We start from the raw sequence: 23480 nt of genomic DNA, 5'->3' as shown, positions 1-23480 counted from the left end.
TCCTGCATCTGGCAAGTTTAGTTTCTGTGATGAATCTAAATAAAATGATGTGGAATTATTTATTTATTCATCAGAAAAAATGTCCTTGGGGCTGGATGTTGTTCGACTTTGATTTGTTTTGGGTTAGATTCACTGGAGTTGTGGCAATTCAGCACAATTTTTTTAGGCTCAGCTTGTTTTGCCATGAGTCATTACAATTTTTTTTTTTCAAGAACATATTCTATATTAGTTCCTGAATAATCATTATTGGAGCTCAGAAAGGATTTGATCTTGGATTAGATTTAGCATACAAGCAAATGCCCAACCCAATCAGTTTGCTGCACAAGAGCAAGATGTAAAACTTGGTTTAAATGAAGTTACACAGAGTTCATGTGTGTATTTGTCTGCCCTGCAAGCTCTTTTCATCCTGCTGTGTTACATCCAGCAAAAGCTACTAGTCTAAATTCTTTATGGAATTCAGACTAGTAGCTTTTGCAGTGAACTTGTTCCTTCTTAAACGCCACTCAGTCCACAGCCCTCCGATGCCATGGGACTAAATGTAGCAATAAATTGAGCTCTGTGTTTACTTTCAGAAGCCAATTAGACAAAGTGAGCACTGGCCCTTAGACAAATCAGTGTCTATGAGCAAATAAAGTCATTATTCAGCTGTAACAACTTGGAATAGAGAGAGGCTGGCAGTGCAACGTGATGTGATGTGTAAACCCACTGTGCCACTTTACTCTAAAGCTCCATAATATATGAACTGAAAGAAGAAAGGGCACAATAACTGATGTGTAAAGTGCCTCTATATGAAGATAGCTAAAAACAAAGGGGACTTAATCTTCTACTTTAATTCTCTCTTTTCTTGTGTTCATAATTTTTGCTCACATTTTCTAACTGATTATTCAAAAAGACCTTAAAGGTGTTTTCCATGAATCGCCACTGATGACTTGAATGTGTAAAAGAAGGACCTTGTTTATGGTTTAAACAAGTAAAAAGTGCAACAACAACAAAAAAACCCCACTGCATTAGAGCGTCAGAGCTTTTATATGACTCAGTCCCTTTTTTGAATGTGGATAAACAGTAAATCATGTTAATCCACAATCAGCTCTAAGTTTTCTCTCTCTCGTGTTAGAATGGTCTTCCTGTAGCCTACTTGTGCATATTACCTTAAATTAAACATTGAGAAGTGTCTTCCAGAGACAAGCTGCCGAGGGCTCTCCCAGGGCTCTGAATCATTCAGATGAGTAGCTTATTGCACGCCATTCTGGTAGAACACTTTACTGGACAAGGAGGAAATGCTGTACTTACAATCAGGGCCAAATAGTCTACATATCGGCAGAGCATATGCTATACACATGAGTGCACGTGTATGTATGTTGTATATGCATTTTTTTGTTTTTTGGTCTGTGTGGAAAATTGGTTTGCGCCATTGCCCTGTATATAACATGTGACTAAAATCTCTGATGATTGTATTACTGTTAGGACATGAATCTATTTTTATGTATCAGGCTGACACACAAGTGCAGTGTTTCGAACAAGGCAGTGGCAGCCCAGAATATATCAACGGCATTTCTAAATCGACTACAGCACTTGGCTATTTATGCCCTTGTGTAATTTGTTACAGCCATTCTCTGTCATATGACACAGCTTCTATGGCCTTTTTCAGTTTTCCAATATAGCCACTGTACATTTCTGTATAATTATTTTGATGAATGCATTTGAAATAGGCATGTTTTACAGTGGGCTGTGGTGGTGCCACACAGCTCTTAGCCGGACAGTGTTATTTACATGGGGGTTGGACAGATACTGATGTCTCCCAGAAAGTTTTTACATTTCATTTTTAATCATTTTTATCATGTTTATCATGTTTTTGTCATAATTTGTAGAGTGTAGAAGTACACTCCAGACCAGGGGTGTCAAACATAAGGCCCCGGGGGACAGAATCGGCCCAGCAAAGACTTCAATCTGGCCTAGATGACTTTGGAAAATGTGAAAGGGAACAGAAATTTTGGACTTTTAATTGTATTTTCACAATTTTTAAAGCTTTTCTGATTGATAAAGATTTCCCACATGGCTACACTGAAGTAATTAAGTTATAGATTTCTGTAGTTTTCTTTTGCACTGATAGATTGCTTTCTGGTGAAATAGAGGTTATTTTTTTATACGTAAGATATCTCTGGGATTACATTTGCACACTGGCAGGAAGGGCAGTTTCACTGGTGCAGCCAACAAAAGATCAAAATAAGCTGTATGTAGCCTGCGATGTAAAAAGAGTTTGACATCCCTGCTCTAGACAGTCGTTTCTGGTAAGTTTTATTTCGGGTCAAACTGAATGAAATAAGGGAATGTGGTATTTGAGTGTTAAGATAAAGTTGGATAGTGGTATGTAGTATTTAACCTCCTAAGACCCAAACTCCTTCATGGCATGCATTTTTAATTTCTCTTTGCTAATTGGGCTGATTGGGACCTGATGAATGTAAAAACAAAGAATTAACAGATTTTTTTCTTTTATCTGATTTTTGTTTATGAGAAAAATGAGGTCCTCATAAGAGGGCATTCATTTTAAATTTCGATAGAACAGGCAGTATAATGTCCTCATAAGTGGTAATCAGGCCCTTGTAGAGCAAAAATTAGTATTTTGGTCCAGACAACCCAAAATGTGATGTGGACACCAGGTCCTAGGAGCATAAGAATCAATTCATTTAGCATTTATATGATGCAACTCCATTTCTATGAGTTTGTGCAAAGTTGCTACTGGTTGTATGTGGTGGCCAGAGGTATAACCAGGCTTTAGCCTCAGCCTCTGAAAGTAGGAGCATAAATTATAACGGTAATGAAAATCCCCTCCAGATCTGTCATCTCAGCAAGCCACGGCAACTAGAAGTCCAGAATAAATGAGTCTAAATGAAAAAAAGGAACATTTTTACTCCAAACAGTCGAATAACTTGCCTCAAAAAAGTAATTAATGTACAAACATTTTGACCCTGACATATTCAGAAAAATTGATAATTACTGCATTGCAGGGAACATGTATAACTTTTATATACTTTGGGTTGCTTTTTCTGTGTGATAAAGACAAGTTTTCAGAAACACTTTGGTTTTGCAGTGTTTTGAGTGTAAAAGTGTCTGAGCACTCTGGGTTTAGGCAGCTTAATAACATTTAGTACTGCTCCCTGTTGATTACCAAAGTAACAAAAGAGCACAAGCAGTAATCCTTGGGGGTTTAATTTTCATTAACACATAAACAGGAACATGTGTGTATGCACACACACAGACACACAGCTTAGTTTAATCCAGAGCTGGAAGACCCCCTGTGCTGACACAATCTAACCGATAGAACCCCTAATAATGATGATAAAGACTATGTGGTGTGTATGTGTGCCTGTGCCAGGAGCTAACCACTGATGTATGATCAGCCACACCTGTGTCTTGTGTGTGTTACTAGTCTTTGTTAAACCTCTTGCTTGGATCCTGTTGTGCTGTTTTCACAGATGTGGTACTTGAAAGGAAAATGGGTAGATTGCTGATTGTATTGTTCTCACATTTGAAAAGATTCCCGTAGTTACTGATATGTACTACGTCTGACTGACAGCTAAAACTATTGTGGTTTGTTATGTGAACCTACAGTCATGACCACATCAGAGCTACTTCTTTGTTGGTGTCCTCTATGATCCGCAGATAATAAAACTCTTGTGAGATTACTGATAAGATACGTGACTTATTATTATTATTCAAGTGAGGCAAAGTTCAGACACTCTGTGGGGATATTCTGGTTTCTTTTTCTCCTATATGTGAAACTGAAGCAGGAATCCCATAGATGACTTTCTAAAATAATAAAGGTGTTAAAGCAGGAGCCTAAAATAGCATAATGTGTTTTAATGTAATGACCTTTTGCATTCTTTTTATATTGGTCACATACCAAGATTAAAAGTCTTAATATGTGACCGATTTAAAAAGACTGACGTGGACTGAATGAAGATGATGTCATGACTGTGACACATGACTGTGACACTATCAGACAGTTCAAGATGGATAATAAGGATACACGCTCTAATTAATTAGGTTATTTATACCCTGATGTGAAGACACCGAAACTCTTTACAAAATTTAAAGCACCCTTTTACTTTGTTGACAGATATGCATTTCCTTGAAATGATTTACATCTTTTTCACAACTTCTGCCTGGTAAAGGGTGTACACACAATGCAAGTTTCACATAACAACACACAGTCTGTTTTTCTTTTCTTAGCAAGACAAATTAGGCCTTTTAAAAAAAAAGTATTTGAGTCCTGAGGCTCTTTCCTCACAGAGGAATGAAAAAAAAGACATTCAGCTGCTACTTGTGGGCACTGTGCAGTGGAAGCACACTGACGTAAAAGAGGAACCATATTAACAGACAAAACAGTGAGAGACATGAGAGAGAGAAAATGTCCTCCAACTGTCCCACTTAATGCTGAGCTTTGCTCAGGGGGCTGAAATGGGAACCCTTTTTAGAGAGGGTGGGGGCACGGAGTAGGAGGGATAATAGGGTGTGGGCTTCTTGTATTGCATGTGTGAATCTGCCTTAGCCAGTACAAGTGGACTGAAAAGAATAATTAGGTTGCAAGGAGAGCACATGTTGCATTATCCAAGCACCAAACTAACCAAACCAGTTCAATATCCACAAAAGCCTCTGGACAAAAGTTCTTTTACACTTACATACAAGCCCCATGCTTTTACAAATGGCCTCATATATATATATATATGTGAGTGTGAGGGTGTGTATTGCTTTCCTATGTCCTCCATTTAAATGCAGTTATACAAACTGCTCGATAAGCCCGATATGGTCTAATGGTCTCCATTGTGGAATATAGTAGCATTGTCGTAATGTGTGCATTTGCTTCAATAATTTACTGATGTTTAAAGCACTGTAATAATGTACACTGCCACTCTAAGAGCTAAGCAAAATCCTTTGTCTCATCATGCGATAACTGAGCTCCCTCATCAGTCTCCACTCATCAATCCACCTGCCATCTGCTGCTTAGACTCAGCTTCAAGTCCACGCAGCAGCCAGCTGACCTGCTAGCACTGCTGTAGGGCATTCTGCTTGAACATCTGATGTACCTGAAAGCATGCATAGTGGGTGACTGACTGGCAAGTAGACAGGCTGGCTGACTGACTCTTGGGGACATATTATCTTTCTTATTGGTGGGGAGGGGGAGCATAGGGATGATATGCTTCGACGCTTCACTCTGGGGAAGCCCTCAAAAAGTGTTTGTGTGGGTGGGAGCATGTCTCTAGATTTGTGGTTGTGTGTATTGGGCTCATGAATGCAGACATTGTTTGATAGCAGTGGGATGGAAGAGGAGAGCCTGTGCTCACAGTCACTGTGGAGGAGGAGGAGAGAAAAGGAGAAGGGGAGGGAAGGGAAGGAAGGTTTGTAAGTGGGTCGGGATAACAGGGAGATTCATGGGGGGTTGGGAGCACCCCCAGTGGATTGCACTCAGAAAAAAGGAGAACTGGGTGGATCTACGGTAAATGGTGATTATGTAATTTGTTCAGATATACAAACTGGTTGCCATTCTCCAAAATCAAACAAACAAACTGAGATGTGGAATAAAAATGATTTCACTCTTTATTATTATAATTTTTTTGAATTTTAATGTATAATACCCTAATTCATTCACAATTTTACTTATTAGCACAAATGCATTTTGATAATAAAACTGGAACACTTGTGCACTTTGTAAAGACACGACAACAATGAACAAAAGTCAGCAAGTTGATCCGCTGCCACAAGGTTTCCTTCTAGTTGGTGAACAGTTAATTGTTCTACATGCCTGCAGAAACTCTGCTGGTTGCCAAGGTATGCTCTAAAACTATAACTAATGTGAAAAGAAAGAGTGTACTGTGGGCTGCATAATTGGTGACACAAAACCACAAACACAAGGAAACTGAGGATGACGTGATGACAGTTATATGTGGCATCACAGGGCTCAGACACCTGGCCCTGTGTGTCCATATGGAAGAGGCCTCAAGGCCATATGGCTTATATGTGTGTGTCTCAAACTCTATTGAAGGCTGTGCTATTTGTGTTTGTATGTTTGTCTACTTGTAAGTTGTGAGGGGCCTAAATCTTTTTGCAGAGTCACTTGTAAGTCATTTAAGTTGTGGATGAGAAATTGGTTGTGACTGGGAGGTTAAGACCTCCGTGTCCCTTGAAATAACAAAAGCCTGACTGCACTGACATTTCTAAATCCATATCCTGGTCTAAGCCCGCTCATACTGTTGATCAGCAGGTCTTGTTTTTGAGTCCACTAAATCGCACTTGTGATATGCTTAGTTTCGTTTACTTTGAACTTTTTCACCCTCACACTCCAATTTAGCCAGTCTAATAAGCCTGGGTGAAGGGAGAAGGCTAATTCTGATCAATTTACAATGTAAAGCTACTGTTTACCCAAAGCTCTGACTTACCTAACAGGAAAGATATACCCAGAAATTAATGTCCACACATGCAAAAGTTCTGTTTTTAGTGGGCAGCATCATTGTCAGTTTTCCCACATCTGTGGTCCATGTCCTACAAACAGTCTGTATAAAGATTAGCCTGTGATCTGTCCTAATAATTGGCTATTCAACCGAGCTGCCATTAAGGAAACCCTCATAAACATATTGAACTCATGTCTAATCCTTTATAATGCATCAGCAGATCAGTGGGTGCGTATTGCTTCATTGCTACCCTGGAATGGGTTTGTACAAACACAGAGACGTGGACACACGCACACACGGTGCACACACACACTGATGGATGGGGTGAATTTTGGGCTTCGGAAATACTCAATAGTTAAAAGGAAAGACCAACCAGTGCATCGGTGACAGGCAAGGTGGAAGCAGAGAAGAGGAAAGGGGGTTGGGGGAGGGAGTGGAGGAGAGACGCTGGCGCCCCGCCAACGTTGACGAAAGCTGCTTAGCCCACCCAGTTGCCATGGATACAGTGAGGAGCAGCATGTGTGTTTGTGTGTGCGGCTGTGTGAGAGAGAGCTAGAGAGAGAGAGAAAGAGAAAGAGGGAGGGAGGCAGACAGAGAAAACCAGCAGGCAGGCGTTAAAGCAAGTCAGAGTGGGAGTGAAAGAGCACCAGACAGCAGGGTGGAGGGAGAGAGAGAGAGAGAGAGGGTGAATGTATGTGCGCCAGAAAGAGAGAGGATAAAAAGGTAGCTAAAGAGCTCGAGGGAGACGATAGAGTGGGAGCAATAGAGTACTAGATAATGGAGGTGCACTCAGAGTGTGTGGAGCCTCCTGTGGCCCCTCAGTGTGACCCTCAGCCTACAGGGAAGATCAACAAAGCTGCCTTCAAACTCTTTGGGAAGCGGCGCACTGGATCTGGAATGGCCAGCTTCTTTTCCTTCAGGAACAAAGGGGCTACAAACAGCGGAAACAACGGGAATTCTGACAATGGAAATTCTTTGAATGGAAACAGCTCAGGGGCATCGGCGGAACTTGTGAGGAGCAAAACCCACGATGGACTAACAAGCTCTAATAACGACGCTGATGGACAGAGAGGGGAGGGACTTGCAGGCCTGGAGGTGGGGCCGGTGAGGTCTCTGAGCAAATCGCTAAGTTTCTTCTCTCTTCTCCGACGCGGGAGTTTTAGGTCGAGTGAAAACGGAGGAGCAGGACTTGTCAGAAGAGGAAGGGGCCTGAAAGGGTTTTTCAGCAGCATGCGATGGAGACGTAAAGACAAAACAAATGAGGGCGATGGAGAAGAGGCGGAGGCGAAGAAGGACAAGGATGGAGATGCTGCTGATGCTGAAAAGGTAAAGGACATTACTCTAACCCTTGAACCACCTCCCCATAACCACCAAGCAGACTGTGAGGATGCAGAAGCAGGACCTAACCTCCAAGCACTAGAGACTCCCACCACGAGCGTTACCATGACACCTCCACACTGTGTTGCCATGCCAGGGCCATCTGGTGAGCCAGACTCTCCCTTTCCCTACACGCCCACTGACTCACCACTGCGACCACCCATCCAAAAAGCCAAAGCCTCAATTTCCAGTCTCACCCCCTCCCTTGCTACACCCCCTTTGGATCGCTGCAGCACTGGTGACCCACCATCAGAGCCCTCTGTGGACCGACTCTGCTCCCTCCTCTTCACTGACGTCACGTCCCTCAAGAGCTTTGATTCTCTCACAGGCTGTGGTGACATTATTGCTGATGCCGATGAAGAGGGCCCAGTGGGTAATGGGGGCAGTGGTACCAGCAGCAGTAGCAGTGGGGGAGGAGGAGGTAGCGTGGGAGTGGGTATTGGGAGAGTTGTTGGTATCACCAGTAGCATCTCCCCATCTAAACCCCCTTTATCTTCTCAGATGCCCCAGCCCATGTTCTCTGTCTCCCCAAACTCTGCACCTGCCTCCCTCCCTGCCCGGACCAGGGCACGACCTCAACCACAACAGCACCCACCCGGGAGTGGTGTGGTGGCCTACATGGGTGGAGGGGAAGAAATGGCAAGTCCAGAAGGAGTGGACGATGCAGACATGCAGGGACTCTGGCACATGTTGCCTTCCACAGGAGACAACTCCCCTGCATTGCCCCGATCGCATCAACCTTCCTCCTCTACCCCTACTTCTACTTATCCCCCTCGCACCAACCCTGCTAGCAGCTACCTTCCCTCAGCTTCCAGGAGTTCAGATAGAAAGGTACCACAGGTGAAGGCGCTGGGACTCAGTAAGATTCCAGTAGTTGGTGGAGCGGGAAGCCGGGCAGCTAAACCCCCTCTCCCTCACACACATGGTCGTCACCCTACATCGCCAGGTGAAAAAGAGCCGCTTAGTGACGAGGGCTACTGGGACACACCGTCAGCAACACCTACAGCAACACCTGACGAAAGTGGGCTGCAGCATAACCAGAATATGGCCCTATCACGTGACAGTTGCTCTGGAGACCACCTGTATGACCTCTACAATGATCCTGAAGAAGAAGCAGAGGATCAGGAGGGAGATGAAGATCCAAACAGCTCGCCCTCTCCGTCCACTGAACACAAAACGAGCCCCATCTCCCAAGCAACTCTGCCTTCCTCCTCCTCCTCTTGCTCCTTCCGATCAATGAAAGGCAGCGCCAGCCTTCCTCGAGAATCCAAGATCCCGGTAAGCACCAAACCAACCACACCCCCTCACTCTGCAAGCCAGTCAGCCCTGTCGTCCGTCCTAGAGGCTGAATCAACTCCACCAAAGACGCAACCGCCTCCTCCGGCTCGCACCAGAATCCCAGTATCCAAGGTGCCAGTTCGTCGTTCTGGAAACAAATCTGGCGGCACAGCCAGAGGGACTGCCCACAAGAAGTAGCTTCTGTCACATGGGTGATTTTCCGCTGGACTGGAGTGCACATTGCTACACTGCAGCTTACGTAGAGCCAAATGTTTCCCCAGACAAAGAAAAATGTTGAGCTGTACAGTCAATGGCCTAGGAATTCCTCTCAAATCTTTAAATCTCTCATTCCTTAGGCGTGTTGGCTCACGAACAGCTACATTAGAGTAAGTGCTTTGTTCACCTGAGAAAGTCACTAGGAAACTTGAAAAAGCTAGGTTAACATTTTGCAACCCTCCTTAAACCTTTGGGGGTTGACTGTTGACAATCTGTTAACTATACAACCACCACTTTGACAGAAAACAAAAGCAGAGCAACTTTTTTTCTTTTATGTTTTTCTTTTAGATTTCCACAATTTGTTTAACTCAATCTGATAGTAAGGACCTAATCTAATCAACATTATTATTATTATTATTATTATTATTGTTATTATTATTATTATCTAATCTGTAATACGTACCTCCTAATTCTCTGATTTTAGAGCCAAAGTTTTTTGATTTTGACATAGTTTGGAAAAGTCCCAACAGTTTTCCTCCATTTTTCCTTTGGTTGCTGTAAATGGTTTTTTTTTAACATGGTCTTTTGCTGATCGCATACTGGTTTTAAAACTATACATGAACTCTGAACTGCTTTTATTATCTACTTTGCAGCTACAAAGCTATCCTGCAGAAGGTCACACTGCATCTCATACTTTTTAAGATCGATTAGCGGATTTCTTTTTTTAAAATCCATTTGGACTAACTTTGGCTTCAGCCTTTGTACTTGGATCTCACTCACACCCGGCTGCTTCACTGGAAGTACATTCACAGAATTTTAATCTCTGGGATTTACAAATGTTTAAATACCAATGGAAACCTGCAAAACTATCGCAATACATCAACCTGGAGGGATCCCTTGCACTAAGGCTTTGTTGTCTGCGAACACACGCACATGCAGAATCATACACACACACACACATGCACATTTCTTCTCGCTCTCTGCATGTAGTGCCACATATCAAGGCACAAAGGTCAGGGAACGTCATCTAATGCTGAAGGATCTGACACATGTGCACTGCTCAACCTTTGGCACTGTATTTGTAGCTACACTGGATAACTTTCTTCTCTACGAACACATGCACAAACACATTTTTTCTAGCTAGTACTTTGTTCTTCACTGGATTTCGTACTGTTTTTATAGACTTTCCCTTTCCGCAATCATACTGCACGGATCTTTAACTGTGACAGCACCAGCTTTCTAACACTCTGCCTTGTCTTCTTTCTGTTACTCTCTGTTAGCATACTGTATAGGCTAATGTGGATGGATGACAAGTGCCAGTTTAGAGAACTAGGATATTATACATAGCAAAATTTGGGAACTAATGCTAAATGATCGACCTCGCCCCTTCTTCTCCTGGCTATGAATAAAACAAAACAAAACAAAACAAAAAACAATGTATAGCCTAATTTCACGAGCCACCACAGCTGCGAGTGAATGTGAATGTAGCTTGACATTGTAATGGATATTTGTGAGGACATAGTTTTCTGTGTTCTACTATCCTCTTTGTCCCTCTTTTGTGGGGGCAAGACAAACTGGATTTGACTCTTTTCTAAGTCCCCTGTGGCTTACATTGCAAAACGCCGCTTGTTTTAGAAATAAGAAGGTGTGTTGCAGTCCTAGAAGGCCTTTGTTAGTGATTCAGTGCAATCAGTTAAAAGGGAGCAGGTTGGTCCCTTATAGGGATTTCCATAGAATTTTCATAGGATATGCCAAGTTTAATGTAATCATTCCCACAGAAGCTATCAGTGACACTTGAGTATCATTCTCGTTCTTTAAGCCATCTCATCTCATTTAGAGTCTAATGATTGATCCATGACACTGCTCCGGGTTCAGATATCTTTTCAGCCTCCCTATGGTGTAGTGTAGGCAACCATGGAGTAACCTGATTCTGAGACTGCAGTAGGAACTCTCCTAGCCAAATAAAAGGGCGCCCTAGAGGTCACCTGGGAAGCAGCAAGTGATCATGTCGGTTCACATTTTCCCTTTCTTTAGCTTTAGACCTTTAGCTTCCTTTATTCATTGCTGATTGAGAAAAAGATTTGTTTTTTAAGTAAAGTATTTTTTTGGTTGATGTTATTGGTTGGCAAGATTTTACTTGGATTCCTTTAACAGTCAGATTCTGTAGAACTGAAAGATGACAGGTCATTATGCAATCAATGTCCACCAGGTTTTGTTTAAATACAGGACATCACTCTATCCAACATGTCACTGTTTCTTAGCTTCATCCAGGTATGACATGGCATGATACAACTGTTCCACTGGGACACACTCTTACTCCTGAGGTCACCATGTTTCCATCATGGGCTCACCAACACCAGACTCAGCTCAATGTATTTTTTGCAGGCACACACTTCTCTTTTTTTTCTGGGCCTTTATGTGATCATTTGCTCTGATGAAAAGCAGATTTCCCCCCCTCCTTTATGTTTCTATCTGTTTATATTGTGAAAACCTCATTACATTTTTAATAAAGAAAACTGTATTTGCGCTGATAGATGAGCCCCTGACTCTTTGTAAGCACGTTTACACCATCATAGGAGTTATGTCCTTTTTGTGTTTGGAGAAAAAATAAAATGGAGGTTGAATTCCACTTCTCTCATCCCACCCCTCATGTCCTGCTGTCTTAAATCCCTAAGGATCAGCCTGAGTGAGAAAAGGTGATGCATTGAGTAGAATGTAGCTTTAGTTTTTGGATATTGTTGTGGTCCGGCACTTAGGGAGAGGTCATTCTGGGTCGGGGATTACAGGTTATCAATAAATCCTATTGATTGCTGACATGAAAGCCCGACAGATGCGTCCCTAGCTACTGTTGGTCTCTGTTGGGGAAAGAAAGGAGACAGACAGGCACGGTGATGACAAAGAGAGACAACTGATGCATGTGGATATGAGACCCGTGTGTGTCCTGAATAGATGAAAAGTATAGTTGCATTTTTTCAAGAATGGCTCATGTTGCTAGAAAAAGCTTATATGTTGTGGTTTATCCATGTGAAGTAGGAGGAGGATTTGGTGCAGTGCGAATCCCCTTTGTAATGGTGCAGCAATTCCCCCTCCCTCTTTATCCAGCTCTCTACACTCCGAGGTTTATGTAAAAACCTTACGTAAGACCATAACACTCACTTGTACCAGCCCACCACATCAAAGCCAGGGATGCTGACAGTAAGAATGGTGCGTAATGTTGCATGTGTGTGTGTGTGTGTGTGTGTGTGTTTGTATATATCTGTGTCAGCTGATCTCATCAGTAATCTGCTGTTTGGCTGCTCGATGTGGACAGTTGTTCTCAGTGTGAGCCATGTTTGTGCTTATTTGTTTTCGGCCATAAATCTGGTTAAAGAGTGCAACAGAGAGCACTGAGTTTCTGATGAACAATGGGGTTCTTATTCAAACCAGTGAGGAAGAGAACAAGGGAAGGACTCATGGTGAAAAGCAAAGAATAAGTGGCAGAATAAGATTTATTGTGAGTATGTGAATGGGTTTGAAGAGCTTCAGTGCTCTTAAATGAAGCTTTTATTTAGCTGGTATAACTTCTGATGATCACCAGCCACAAGTATCCACTTGTCACTGGCCACTTCATTAGGTACAGCTTGCTAGTAGTCCATGCCAGTCTCCTGTTCCACCACATCCCAAAGGTGCTCTATTGGATTGAGCTCTGGTAACTGTGGCGGACATTTGAGTACAATGAACTCATTGTCTTGTTCAAGAAGCCAGTTTGAGATGATTTGAGCTTCGTGATATGGTGTCTTATCCAACTGGAAGAAGCCATCACATGACGGGTACACTGTGATCACAAAAAGTAGACATGGTCAGCAACAAGCTGTGCCATTCAAACGACAATCAGCTGGTTCTTAGGAGCCAATATGCAATAAAAATATCTCAGACAACACCACCAGCACCCTGAACTGTTGATACAAGGTAGGATGGATCCCTGCTTTCAGTTTGTTTACACTAGATTCTGACCCTACCATCCAAATGTTGCAGCAGAAATCATGATTCAGCAATTTTTCCCCTAATTTTCTACTGTCCAGTTTTGATGAGCTCTAAAATTCTTTCCATATATGAGTGGCACCCGGTGTGGCTTTGGTCTTTCGTAGCCCATCTGCTTTAAGGTCTGGTAGTGGATGACCAGTAGTTTTGCTCTAATAGATTTAGACCTACAGTTTGATTGTAGGCAAAATATTCTAGCACGGGCTGTAGTAAATAACAAATAAGCATTTACTGCTGTCATAGTACTGTAAGTAAAAGTACTACCAGTTGAATATAACAAAAAAAAATGAAAAAGAAAGACTACACTACCTATCTGGTGGTAAAGAAAAGAAATTCTAGCACAGACAGAGAAAAATGAAGGCCACTAGTATTTACAAAAACACAACATCTTGATGGTAGGTAGGCTTTCCTGGCCTTGATAAATGTGTGTGAGTGCATGTGTGTACGACAGAGCACCATTCAAAAGCTGTACCCCACATTCTGCATGGCAGCCTCTCCACAGTTGTTCCCATAGTAACTCCACTAGGTCAACCAATAAAAAGAGGGGGCTGGGCAGGAAGGAGGATGGGAGTCTGTTTGGGGGGTGGGTGCTGACACAGTGTGTGAAAGATGTGATTGGAGTTGAAGTGCTGCAGTAAAAAATGCATACAAAGACAATAAAACACCAAGTGAAGCCTTTAGAAAAATGGAAATGCAATACATTTGAATGTGTGTGACCTTCAGCACACAACACATCTTTGCATCACTGGATTTCAACTTTGCATCCCATGTGAAGCCTCCTCTCACTACTATTTTTCGCCTCTTCACAGGTGTTAGTGTCATTTTGTCCTCTGTCCCTCTTCACTTTTCAGTCTGCCTTTTGAGTGACACTACAGTTCATCTCAGGGAAAAATTGTGCAATCTTCCTTTTATTAAGAATTCATGAAGCGCAAAGATTTTGACCCTTGAAATGGGCACATCTGTTTGGTACACCGTAAAGACGAGAAGATCCAGTACAGTATGACGCTAGTACAGCTGTAACCTTCAGAATGTGTAAGTCTAGTTTATTCCTCAGGACGCCAGACAGTCCTGGATACCAAACAATGTTAAGCATCACATGGTTATGACACCAGTAAGTTCTTTCTAAAAACAGCATGTGCTCGTCTAGAGTGATAAATTCTGCTTTGAAATGATAAAACGGAAAATGTGATTAACTTGCAAACTGAATATGACCGTGTCAGGCATGAAGCAAAATGATTCAAAATTTAATTATCAATCACAAGATAAATATTGAGAATATTAAAATGTAAGGTCAGACACAGCAATACAAAGTACAAAGATTTGAAATTTTTACTCAATATTGAATTAAAAATTATACTAAACTGAGTTTGTGCTAAAACTTTCCTGAGATTACCATCTTATACTAACTCAATTCTCAAAATAAATTTCCCTAAAAGCATTAATATAATATATAATATAATATACAATATGATGACCACATTAAAATAATCAGTCTAACGTAGTGAATCCATAGATGTATCTAGACATGTATAGTTAAAGGAGCTTGCAAAGAAAAGCGTCTGGACTTCTTTAAGTTAAGTCCAGACGCTTTTCTTTGCAAGCTCCTTTGACTACGATGACCTGGATGACTGAGAACCTTCACAGACACCTAGACATGTATAGCTGTACTTAAGCATTATTGGTATTTTGTGAAGAGCAGGTGTATAAAATCACCTAGACACATAGACTGCTTCTACAAACATCTCTAAGAGGATGGGTCGCTCTCAAAAGTTCAGTGAATTCCAGTGTAGTTCTGTGATAGGCTTCACGACTAGACTGTACAACAAGTCTAGTCGTGAAATTTCCTCACTAATAAATATTCGACAGTCAACAGTTAGTGATAATATAACAAAACTGAAGTGATTGGGAACGACAGCAACTCAGCCATGAAGTAGTAGGGCATGTAAAATAGTGGGGTTAGCAGATGCTGAGGCACAAAGTGTGCAGAGGTCGCCAACTTTCTGCAGAGTCAGTCACTACTGACCAAACTTCATGTGGCCTTCAGATTAGCTCAACAACAGTGCATAGAAAGCAGCCGCATCTGAGCCTTAGCAATGATGTAAAGCATGTCGTCACTGGACTCTAGAGCAGTGAAGACGTGTTCTCTGGAGTGACGAATCACGCTGCTCCACCTGGCAATCTTAAGGACGAGTCTGGGTGTTGCAGTTGCCAGGACACTGGTACTTGTCGGCCAAGAGTCAAGTTTGGTGGAGGGATGGTAATAGTGTGGGTTTCGGTTCCTTTATTCCAGTGAAAGGAACACTTGATGCTTCAGTATACCAAGACATTTTGGACAATTTCATGCTCCCAAATTTGTAATAACAGTTTGGGGATGGCCCCTTCCTGTTCCAGCATCACTGCACCAGTGCACAAAGCAAGGTGCATAAAGACATGGATGAGTTTTTTGTGGAAGAACTTGACTGGCCTGCACAAAGTCCTGACTTCAGCCACGTAGAACACCTTTGGGATGAATCAGTGACCCTTAGCCTGACCTTCTCATCCAACATCAGTGTCTGACCTCACAAATGTGCTTCTGGAAGAATGGTCAAAAATTCCCATAAGCACATGTCTAAACCTGTGGAAAACCTTCCCAGAAGAATTGAAGCTGTTATAGCTGTAAGACGAATGGGATGTCACTCAAGTTTATGTGAACATGTGAAGTTCAAGTCCATGTGAACAGGAGTGGACTGGTAATCTGACATACCAGGCTGGTGCACTTTTGGGCTGATGGGTCAATTGAAGGTCCGCTGCACTGCAAGCACTGGCAGCAGCCCATTTGTTCGCTGTAGAACCAGGTTGGTTTCCCTTTTGCGTTCAGAAGTTCCTTAATACTGGTTGGATAAATTCAATAAAGAGCTGGCAACATTCAGAGGTTTTGATCCATAATGACCTTTGCCAACACATTGTTGCAGTAAATTTGTCAGCTGTACAGTAATGATGGAGATCTTCTGTTCAACCACATGCCAAAGGTGCTCTGTTGAATTAGTGCTTGTCGAGGAATGTGAGTACAGAAAATGCATTATCATGCTCAAAAAACTGGTTAGACAGAATCTGAACTGTGTGACATGGTGTGCTATCTTTCTGGGAAATGGGAGGAACGTGCTCAGCTATAACACTCAGGTAGGCTATTGTGATTAAATGATAATTGTTTTCCCCGATAAAAATATTAGAGAAAAAATATGTAAAAAATATTGCCGAAGTTTTTCTTGTCTCTAAGTGTGCTAAGAAAATATCCCACACCATTGCACCACCACTAGCTGCCTGAAAAGTTGACACAAGGTCAAATGGATCCATGCTTTTATGTTGTTTATGAATTGAAATTCTGACTTTACCATCTGTCATTTCATTTTATGATGAAAATAAACTCCATAGTATACAGTCTCACTTGTGAAGTAATTGAAATCCAAATGCTCTAAATAGACACTATTAGCACAAACATTGAGCAGACACAGTGGCCGTGGCTGCCTCTGTTGGTGCCAAATGGCAACTCCTGAGGCTTAAAAATGAAGCCATTCATTCATTCATCTGAGACAGCAGTTTTAATGTTCTTATCTTCTCTAAGAATATCTAATATACAATAGTGTCCCATTTATCATGCTCGTTGGTAGGTTCTTAAGCATTAAATGTAAACCTTTTTTTCACCTTCCTTTAGTTACTTTACTTTCTACCTCTTAGATATAGCGCACAGTTATAACACACTTTTTAAAATATATGTATATGTATATATATGGTATATTTATGCTTATATCCTTACTCTCATTCCCCTTATTGTATCTGTAACATGCAACTTCTGTTGGTGCTGTGCTACTGGTAACTAAATTTCCCAGAGGATCCCACCCGAGGGATTAATAAAGTTTCATCTAATCTAATCTAAACTGGTAGGTTACTTAACAGCTGATCAAACCCAGCCAGAAGACATTATACTTCTTGTTATTTGCTGTTTGCAAAACAGATGAAATCATCACTTATAATTGCTTATACTTTGCAGAGTTCAAAAAAAATAAAGTAGAAACAAGCACTGGAATTTCCCTGTTTGTCCCAGTGCAGCAAAAAAAAAAATGAAAAAAATGAGTTGCTTGAATATTCAGAATTTCAACATTTTCCTTTTGTTGGAGTGGATACCTAAATTAATTATTTATTTATTTATTTTAGGGCAAATTGGATTCACAGAGATTTTAAGAGCATAAGTCACTCGTTCAGTTCTGAGATCAAAACACCAATGAATCACTGGCCACGCAAGAGAGTTAAATTGCATTCAGGCAGATCATTCAGGAGAGCCGATATCTACAGTGATAAAAGTGTACAAGATATCCTTCTCAATGTTCTTTACTGTGTATTTGAGGGAATTGATGCCATCCGCATTCATGGTCCAATGTGTTTGAAACAGTTTATCAGGATTCTTTGGATTTGGGTCATTGTGCGCGTCTCTTTGATGTTTGATCATCCTGTACCTGCCCGTCAGTAAGTCAGGTCGAGAAACCTGCATTCCACGTAAGACTATTCGCTTGTAGATATCATCGTCCTCACCACCCCAACCCCAGTAGGTGTTTGGGAACCCATTAATTTTCAAGTACTGATGTTTGTACAATGAAGCGACCCCACCAAAGAAGGTCTTATAGGGTAAGTCGAAATTAAATTTGTCCATGCCTATAGCCAAGTGTCGTGGATTGTCAAAACATCTGTAGAGGTTACGGTCATTTAGGGGAACCAGATCTACGTCAGAGAAGAGGAAGCAGTCATAATCATATTCCTTGAGCGCTTCGACATATCCTGCATTCATCAGTTTAGCCCGATTGAAGACTCCCTCTCCATCTTGGTTGATGACATAGACTCCGTAGTCCACAAGCTGTCGCTTCAGTATAGGATGCAAGTAATAAAGCCAGTGCTTCAAATGCTCGTGCCGATTCCGGAATGGGATGATGATTGCCACCTAAAGACATGACAACAACTTTTACTTTAACATTTGAAAAATTAGCCCGTGATTCACCAATAATTTTATTTGATTTATTCTAGGGTAGCTTTGCATGATTCAGTATTATCTCATACCAGGTGACAGTTCATCCTCTCTCTAGCTCTGTTTGCCTTCCCTTCAAGACTGCTTTCTTTTGGCTGGGAGCAAACCACAGGTGTGTTTGCTTGAAATGACCATATTAGTGTCACTGGGATCCAACTGTAGAAAGAATTGTCTGAATTGGAATGTTTGTAGCTTTCTGAAGCTTGTGCTTTTAGCTCATGATAATTGTGCTCATACAATGACAGACCTCATTATTTAAATGTGACGATGTTTAATATTAGCATGTATGTCACGTGTTATCTTTAAAAGCTTAAAAAAGCATGACGTTTTTTCCGAGTTTATTTCAAATGATACTGAATCGAATGAAGCCAAATAAAGAAATCTGTGAGTGAGTTAATCATTATATGATATATATGATACCATTTTATCTCTATATATTACCTCTAATTTCTCTTTTGGTTGGGTAAAATCAGGTTTTATTTGATCATTTACACCTGTTTAAGTATTGAAAATAAACTATGAAAAAAGAGTGCCAAAAACATGTAAAAATAAATACACAAACAAATAAATAAATCCTTACATAAATAGTAAATTTAAGGAAACTTGTCCCCTTAAATGCAAGTTGCTATCAGTTGCTGGTTTCTTTCTTTCCTCTCTTCTTCTCAAGTCATTCACCTACCTTCTGCTTTGCAACACAGTCTTTTGGCTTGAACCTTCCTCCTTTTTGAAGCAAAGGACTGACTTCCTTTCTCACATGTTCCCAAGTCCTTCCGAAATCAAACTCAACGAGGAGTGGACCTATGAGATCTGGGGGGTTTTCAGGGCAGGGGCCCAAAGTTAAGCTGACAGCAGATGGTGTCGGTGCCATCTCACTGCTTTTGTTTGAGGCTTTGATCCTCCTCTCCAACAGCTTCGCGACTTGCTCCTTTACCATCCCTGAAAATGTTTTGTTTCCCAGTGTCAAAATATATTTTTCAGGAACAATAACCACAAAGCTTCTTCTGGAGTAGAATAAAACCAGCACAAAACATGCGACACTAACAAAAGAAAAAAGTACTAGAAAATTAAATAATCTTTTGAAGTTTCCTGCCATCTTTTATCTTGAGTATACTCAGCGGCTCTAATTTCCCTTGTTACAGCTCAGTTGCCAGCATATCTGTATGTTTGCAAGTCAAAGGTATTTCAAACAAAGAGCAACCCAACCGGTTTTTATTTTTGCTGTACGACTTCCTTGTTCACGTCACCTTATCAGGATAGGCCTCGCACCTGTGGTTATTAATTAAACATGACATCTTTTGACTAATTTCTCCAGTGTACAAGACTCTGTTGACTGTTTCATACCTAATTTGTTTGTAATGTGAAAGTAGATTACTTCCTGGCTTTCTGAGTAATTCAGTAAGAGAGCACTAGTACATTTTCCTAACATCACTTTCTTTAATGTATATCTTACCTCCAAGCAATTTCAGATGGCCAACAAAGTAATGTAGTGACAAGAATTAGTGATTATTATGGGAAAGGTTTAATTAAAAAAGTAAGTTCTGTTTGAAAATACGGATATAGTGATATTGGGGGAAAAGAAATCTCTGAAAAGTTGTTAAAGTGTGCCCTCTCCTGGTTTGAATAATAGTGTTTAAGTTTGAGATCTGTCTACATGTGGTAATTTCTGTAATCCTCTGGATTGTCGCTGATAAGTATCCAATGCTCTAGATGACTATCATCAGAAATTAAGAAACTGTTTCCATGTAATTGGTGACAATAGTCATGGAACACTGTCTCATATTGTTTGCAGCAGGAACTCTTTACAGATGAATGATGGGTCCTCTTTAGCAAAGTAATATTGGAACTGTTGGCAGGTTATGTATGTTTAGGATTGTGATTTTATCAGCAAAGCATAAACCAGCGTTTAATGACGTTGTTAGTACACACAGCTCCCTGTTTTCTGAATGATAACATGAACAAAGTCCAGCTACTGTATAATTACACTTAGACTTACTGACATCAGTAAATAAAGCTTGCCCAAAAAAGAAGAAGTCAGTGTTTAAGTCATGGGACCAACTTAAATAGTGAACAGAGGCCATGCTCATCTGAAAGCATAAAAATATTCCAACTGACTAATATTAAAACACAAACGGATGAAATGCCACGGTGTTGAACTGATCCGATGATTGTCTCAAGAACACAGCTCCGTCCTTCCATCTCAAATCACCACAAGCATTCTACTCGACTTCTACTCGACCATTTTCATATATCAAATAATTTCAAAGATGGTTTTTGTGTGTGTGTGAAATGGTCCATCCACCCACTTCCAGGCAGCTTTTTGGCACAGTGAAATCTACCGCCATAATCGAACATGAACATGTCAAAAACTATTAAAGATAAAAGCCTGAGAGTTTTACTGCCCTTTCTTACTATCAGAATGAATCAGGATCTGTGATTGTTGCTTAATCTCAAGTTGTACCACCAAAAAAACAAATAAATAAATAAATAAAACAAACCAACCCACCACCCCCCTAACCCCCAAATACCTTTGAAGATATTTGGTTGCTTTCTTTTTCTGCATTCCTTTTACCAAATGCAGAACAGAAATGGCCAAACTTTCGCATCTTTAATGTAAGCTTTTGGAAGTATTCCTTCTACATTTTAAGTTTAATGCATTACTGTTACACACAGGACATATGTTACATGTTTCTGTTTGTCTCACAGAGCTTGTTCACAGAGTTAACCTCCTAGGTTATGGAATAAAAACAGAGCCCGGACTTGTTAAATGAACTGAATGCTCTCCCCGTGACCCCACTCACTGGCAGTATATTGAAGGGTAACATTGAAAGACTGGAGGAATACGTTTCAATCCAGTTCAAAATCAGCTGAGTGGAAAGACAGGCACTGTTTTGAAATGTGAGCAGACCTCCATTGCAGTAGGCATTCTCTGGTCAGCTGATTTGAAACTGCCACGTCTTAAACAAGCCCACAGACCTTTGGGAAAAATTTTTGCTTCACAGAGTGAAATCAGATACTTGATTCACAATAATAGCACAATTAGCAATCAGTTCTAGTTCAGCAGTTGAAGCTGGAGCTGGCATCATCAAAGAATCGGTTATAACCTTTCAGCATATTGTTATTGAAGTGGTCTGAGAGGGAAGTGGACTCTTGCGCCTCATCTGGAGTGAGTTTTTAGGGCTTAGAAGATCTAGCCTATGAGTGGAAACGCTGAGCAGCCACATCTTTAAAAAAACAAAAACAAAACTGATAAACAGTGTAAAGTTGTCATGGTCTCCGTGCCTGCCCGGTCGGCCCCACAAGGCTACATTTGCTGTTTCAGTTCTCTCCCTCTCTCCCTGGGCGGAGCTCACTGTGGGCTCCCGCCCTTGGCCCACACACCTGACAACAATCACCTGTCATCACCAGGAGCACTATTTGAGGCTGGAACACAGATCCTCTCGTCGCTGGATGATTGTATTACTGATGTTAGTGTTCTCACAGCTCCTGTGGACTTGTGCTTCGTGATTTGTGATTCGTTTGTGACTTCCCTTCTCTTCTGCTTCAGACCTTCCCCCCCCGGACCTGCGACCTCCCTGCCGTGTGAACGTGTGTGAGCGTGGGCAAGAAGACGTGAGCGAGTGTGAGAGAGCTACCCTGTGATTCCCTGGAGTTTTGGATTCCCTTCACTGTATATATATTGTGCACTGGAGCCGTAAATAAACTGTATTTTGGAGACATCTAACCGCTCTGCGCTTGAGTCCCTACAACCAGATCGTGACAAAAGTAGTATAAAAACTATCAATGCAGATGTGGTGGCACATCTTTAACCTGTTAAAGTGACTTTTTCCAATCCTGTGAACAGAGATGGGCAGTAACGCGTTACTGTAATCTGATTACTTTTTAAAAGTATCGAGTAAAGTAAGGGATTACTATCGCAAAAACGGTAATTAGATTACCGTTACTTTACTGTAGGAACGCTGCAGGAGGGCGGGGCATAGACTGCTAACCTCCTTATTTTGACTTTTTAAACTTCGTTTTTGTTCCTGTTGCAGCTTCAATATAAAAAGATTTTCTTTAATTAAAAGTCGTTGTTTTTCATATCTTGTGCTTCTTGAAAAAATGGCTTTGAACTCTGATTCTTGATGATCGCTTGTCTATAGCATTTTGTTTCAATTTTAACCGTGAATAGTGAGAAGACAAATAGATGGGCTGATTTTGTTTGACAAAAGCGAATGTTTGCACGACAAAGGCATTCAAATACCAAAAGGCCAGTGGCAAAAACAAATAGGAGCTGCAAGGCGACCAGAGGGCTCCACAAAAATGATCCAAAAGACGAAAAAGAAAATATCAGTTTGTCAACACCATGAACAAATTAATACTTTAACACCAACATGTAGGGCTACTGGTCGATTTAATTGGTCAGTTGCAAACAATGTATTTGCAGGGTTCTTTTTTAATCAGTTGATTGTTTTAATACAACTAAACAACATTTTCAGATATGGACAGATATGGGCAAAAACCTCCAATATTTTCGCCCAGTTTTGTTGTTTGTGATTTTTGACAAACCTTTATGCAATAAACGTAAACAGTACACGTAATTTATGTATTTCATTTCCTACTATATGAGGTGTGAAAAGTTATCCTGAACCTAACCGAGTAGTCAAAGAAATCACAAAAAATAAATAAGTAAAAATTGGTGAGCCTTTGTGAATTGTGGCCTCATCTTCCTAATTTTGCCCAACAGGAGTGGCACCAGATGCGGTCTTCTTCTGCTGTTGTCCATCTGATTTCAAGGTTTGATGTGTTGTGCATTCAGAGACGCTCTTCTGCATATCTTGGTTGCTATTTGAGTTACTGTTGCACTATCAGCGTGAAGCAGTCTGGACATTCTCTGTCACCTAAGTCACTTACGTCACTTTCTTCCCCTTTGATTTGTTTCTTTGATTCTTGATTTTATCTTTATCTTGATCATAACCATTTCCAAATGCCTAAATGCATTTCCTTGCTGACTTTCTGCATTGACTTAGAACTGAAGTGTTCCACTGTGGATTTTCCTATTTTTTAAAGGCAAACACCAATTTTAATTGACAATGCAGATTATTTTGTGGACA

The 23480-nt window shown here is 41.0% G+C and overlaps 2 protein-coding genes across 3 annotated transcripts; one reads left to right on the top strand and one right to left on the bottom strand.

Moving 5' to 3' along the window:
- Nucleotides 1-6941: 6941 nt before the first annotated feature.
- amer2 (APC membrane recruitment protein 2) lies at nucleotides 6942-21953 on the top strand. 2 transcript variants are annotated; one of them, XM_085287426.1, is made up of 2 exons: nucleotides 6942-9487; nucleotides 21935-21953. In XM_085287426.1, exon 1 carries the CDS (start codon nucleotides 7224-7226, stop codon nucleotides 9297-9299), a length of 2076 nt encoding a protein of 691 aa, XP_085143552.1. In that variant the 5' UTR covers nucleotides 6942-7223; the 3' UTR covers nucleotides 9300-9487; nucleotides 21935-21953. The 2 variants fall into 2 exon arrangements, with proteins under 2 accessions (XP_085143552.1, XP_085143551.1); XM_085287425.1 differs by lacking the exon at nucleotides 21935-21953 and adding an exon at nucleotides 9971-11848.
- LOC146567511 (beta-1,4-galactosyltransferase 1-like) lies at nucleotides 14947-19594 on the bottom strand. Its single transcript, XM_085287427.1, has 2 exons — nucleotides 19070-19594; nucleotides 14947-18306 (listed from the first exon to the last, which is right to left on the bottom strand). The coding sequence occupies exons 1-2, from the start codon at nucleotides 19481-19483 to the stop codon at nucleotides 17641-17643; spliced, it is 1080 nt and encodes a 359-aa protein (XP_085143553.1). The 5' UTR covers nucleotides 19484-19594; the 3' UTR covers nucleotides 14947-17640.
- Nucleotides 21954-23480: the final 1527 nt, after the last annotated feature.

This window comes from Mchenga conophoros, linkage group LG9, assembly GCF_057382185.1.
Source record: "Mchenga conophoros isolate Kocher_MC1m ecotype Shallow Benthic linkage group LG9, M_conophoros_male_GT1.1, whole genome shotgun sequence".
Taxonomy (NCBI): Eukaryota; Metazoa; Chordata; class Actinopteri; order Cichliformes; family Cichlidae; genus Mchenga; species Mchenga conophoros.
The sequence above is the reverse complement of the archived record's forward strand: the minus strand, read 5'-3'. Positions and strand labels throughout refer to the sequence as shown.

Bases quoted from the DNA above. Each gene is read 5' to 3' on its own strand.
- amer2 (XM_085287426.1), top strand. From the start codon at position 7,224: ATGGAGGTGCACTCAGAGTGTGTGGAGCCTCCTGTGGCCCCTCAGTGT.
- LOC146567511 (XM_085287427.1), bottom strand. From the start codon at position 19,483: ATGGCAGGAAACTTCAAAAGATTATTTAATTTTCTAGTACTTTTTTCT. The intron at 18,307-19,069 runs GTAGGTGAATGA...TCATGTCTTTAG, and splicing joins ACTGTGTTGCAAAGCAGAAG to GTGGCAATCATCATCCCATT.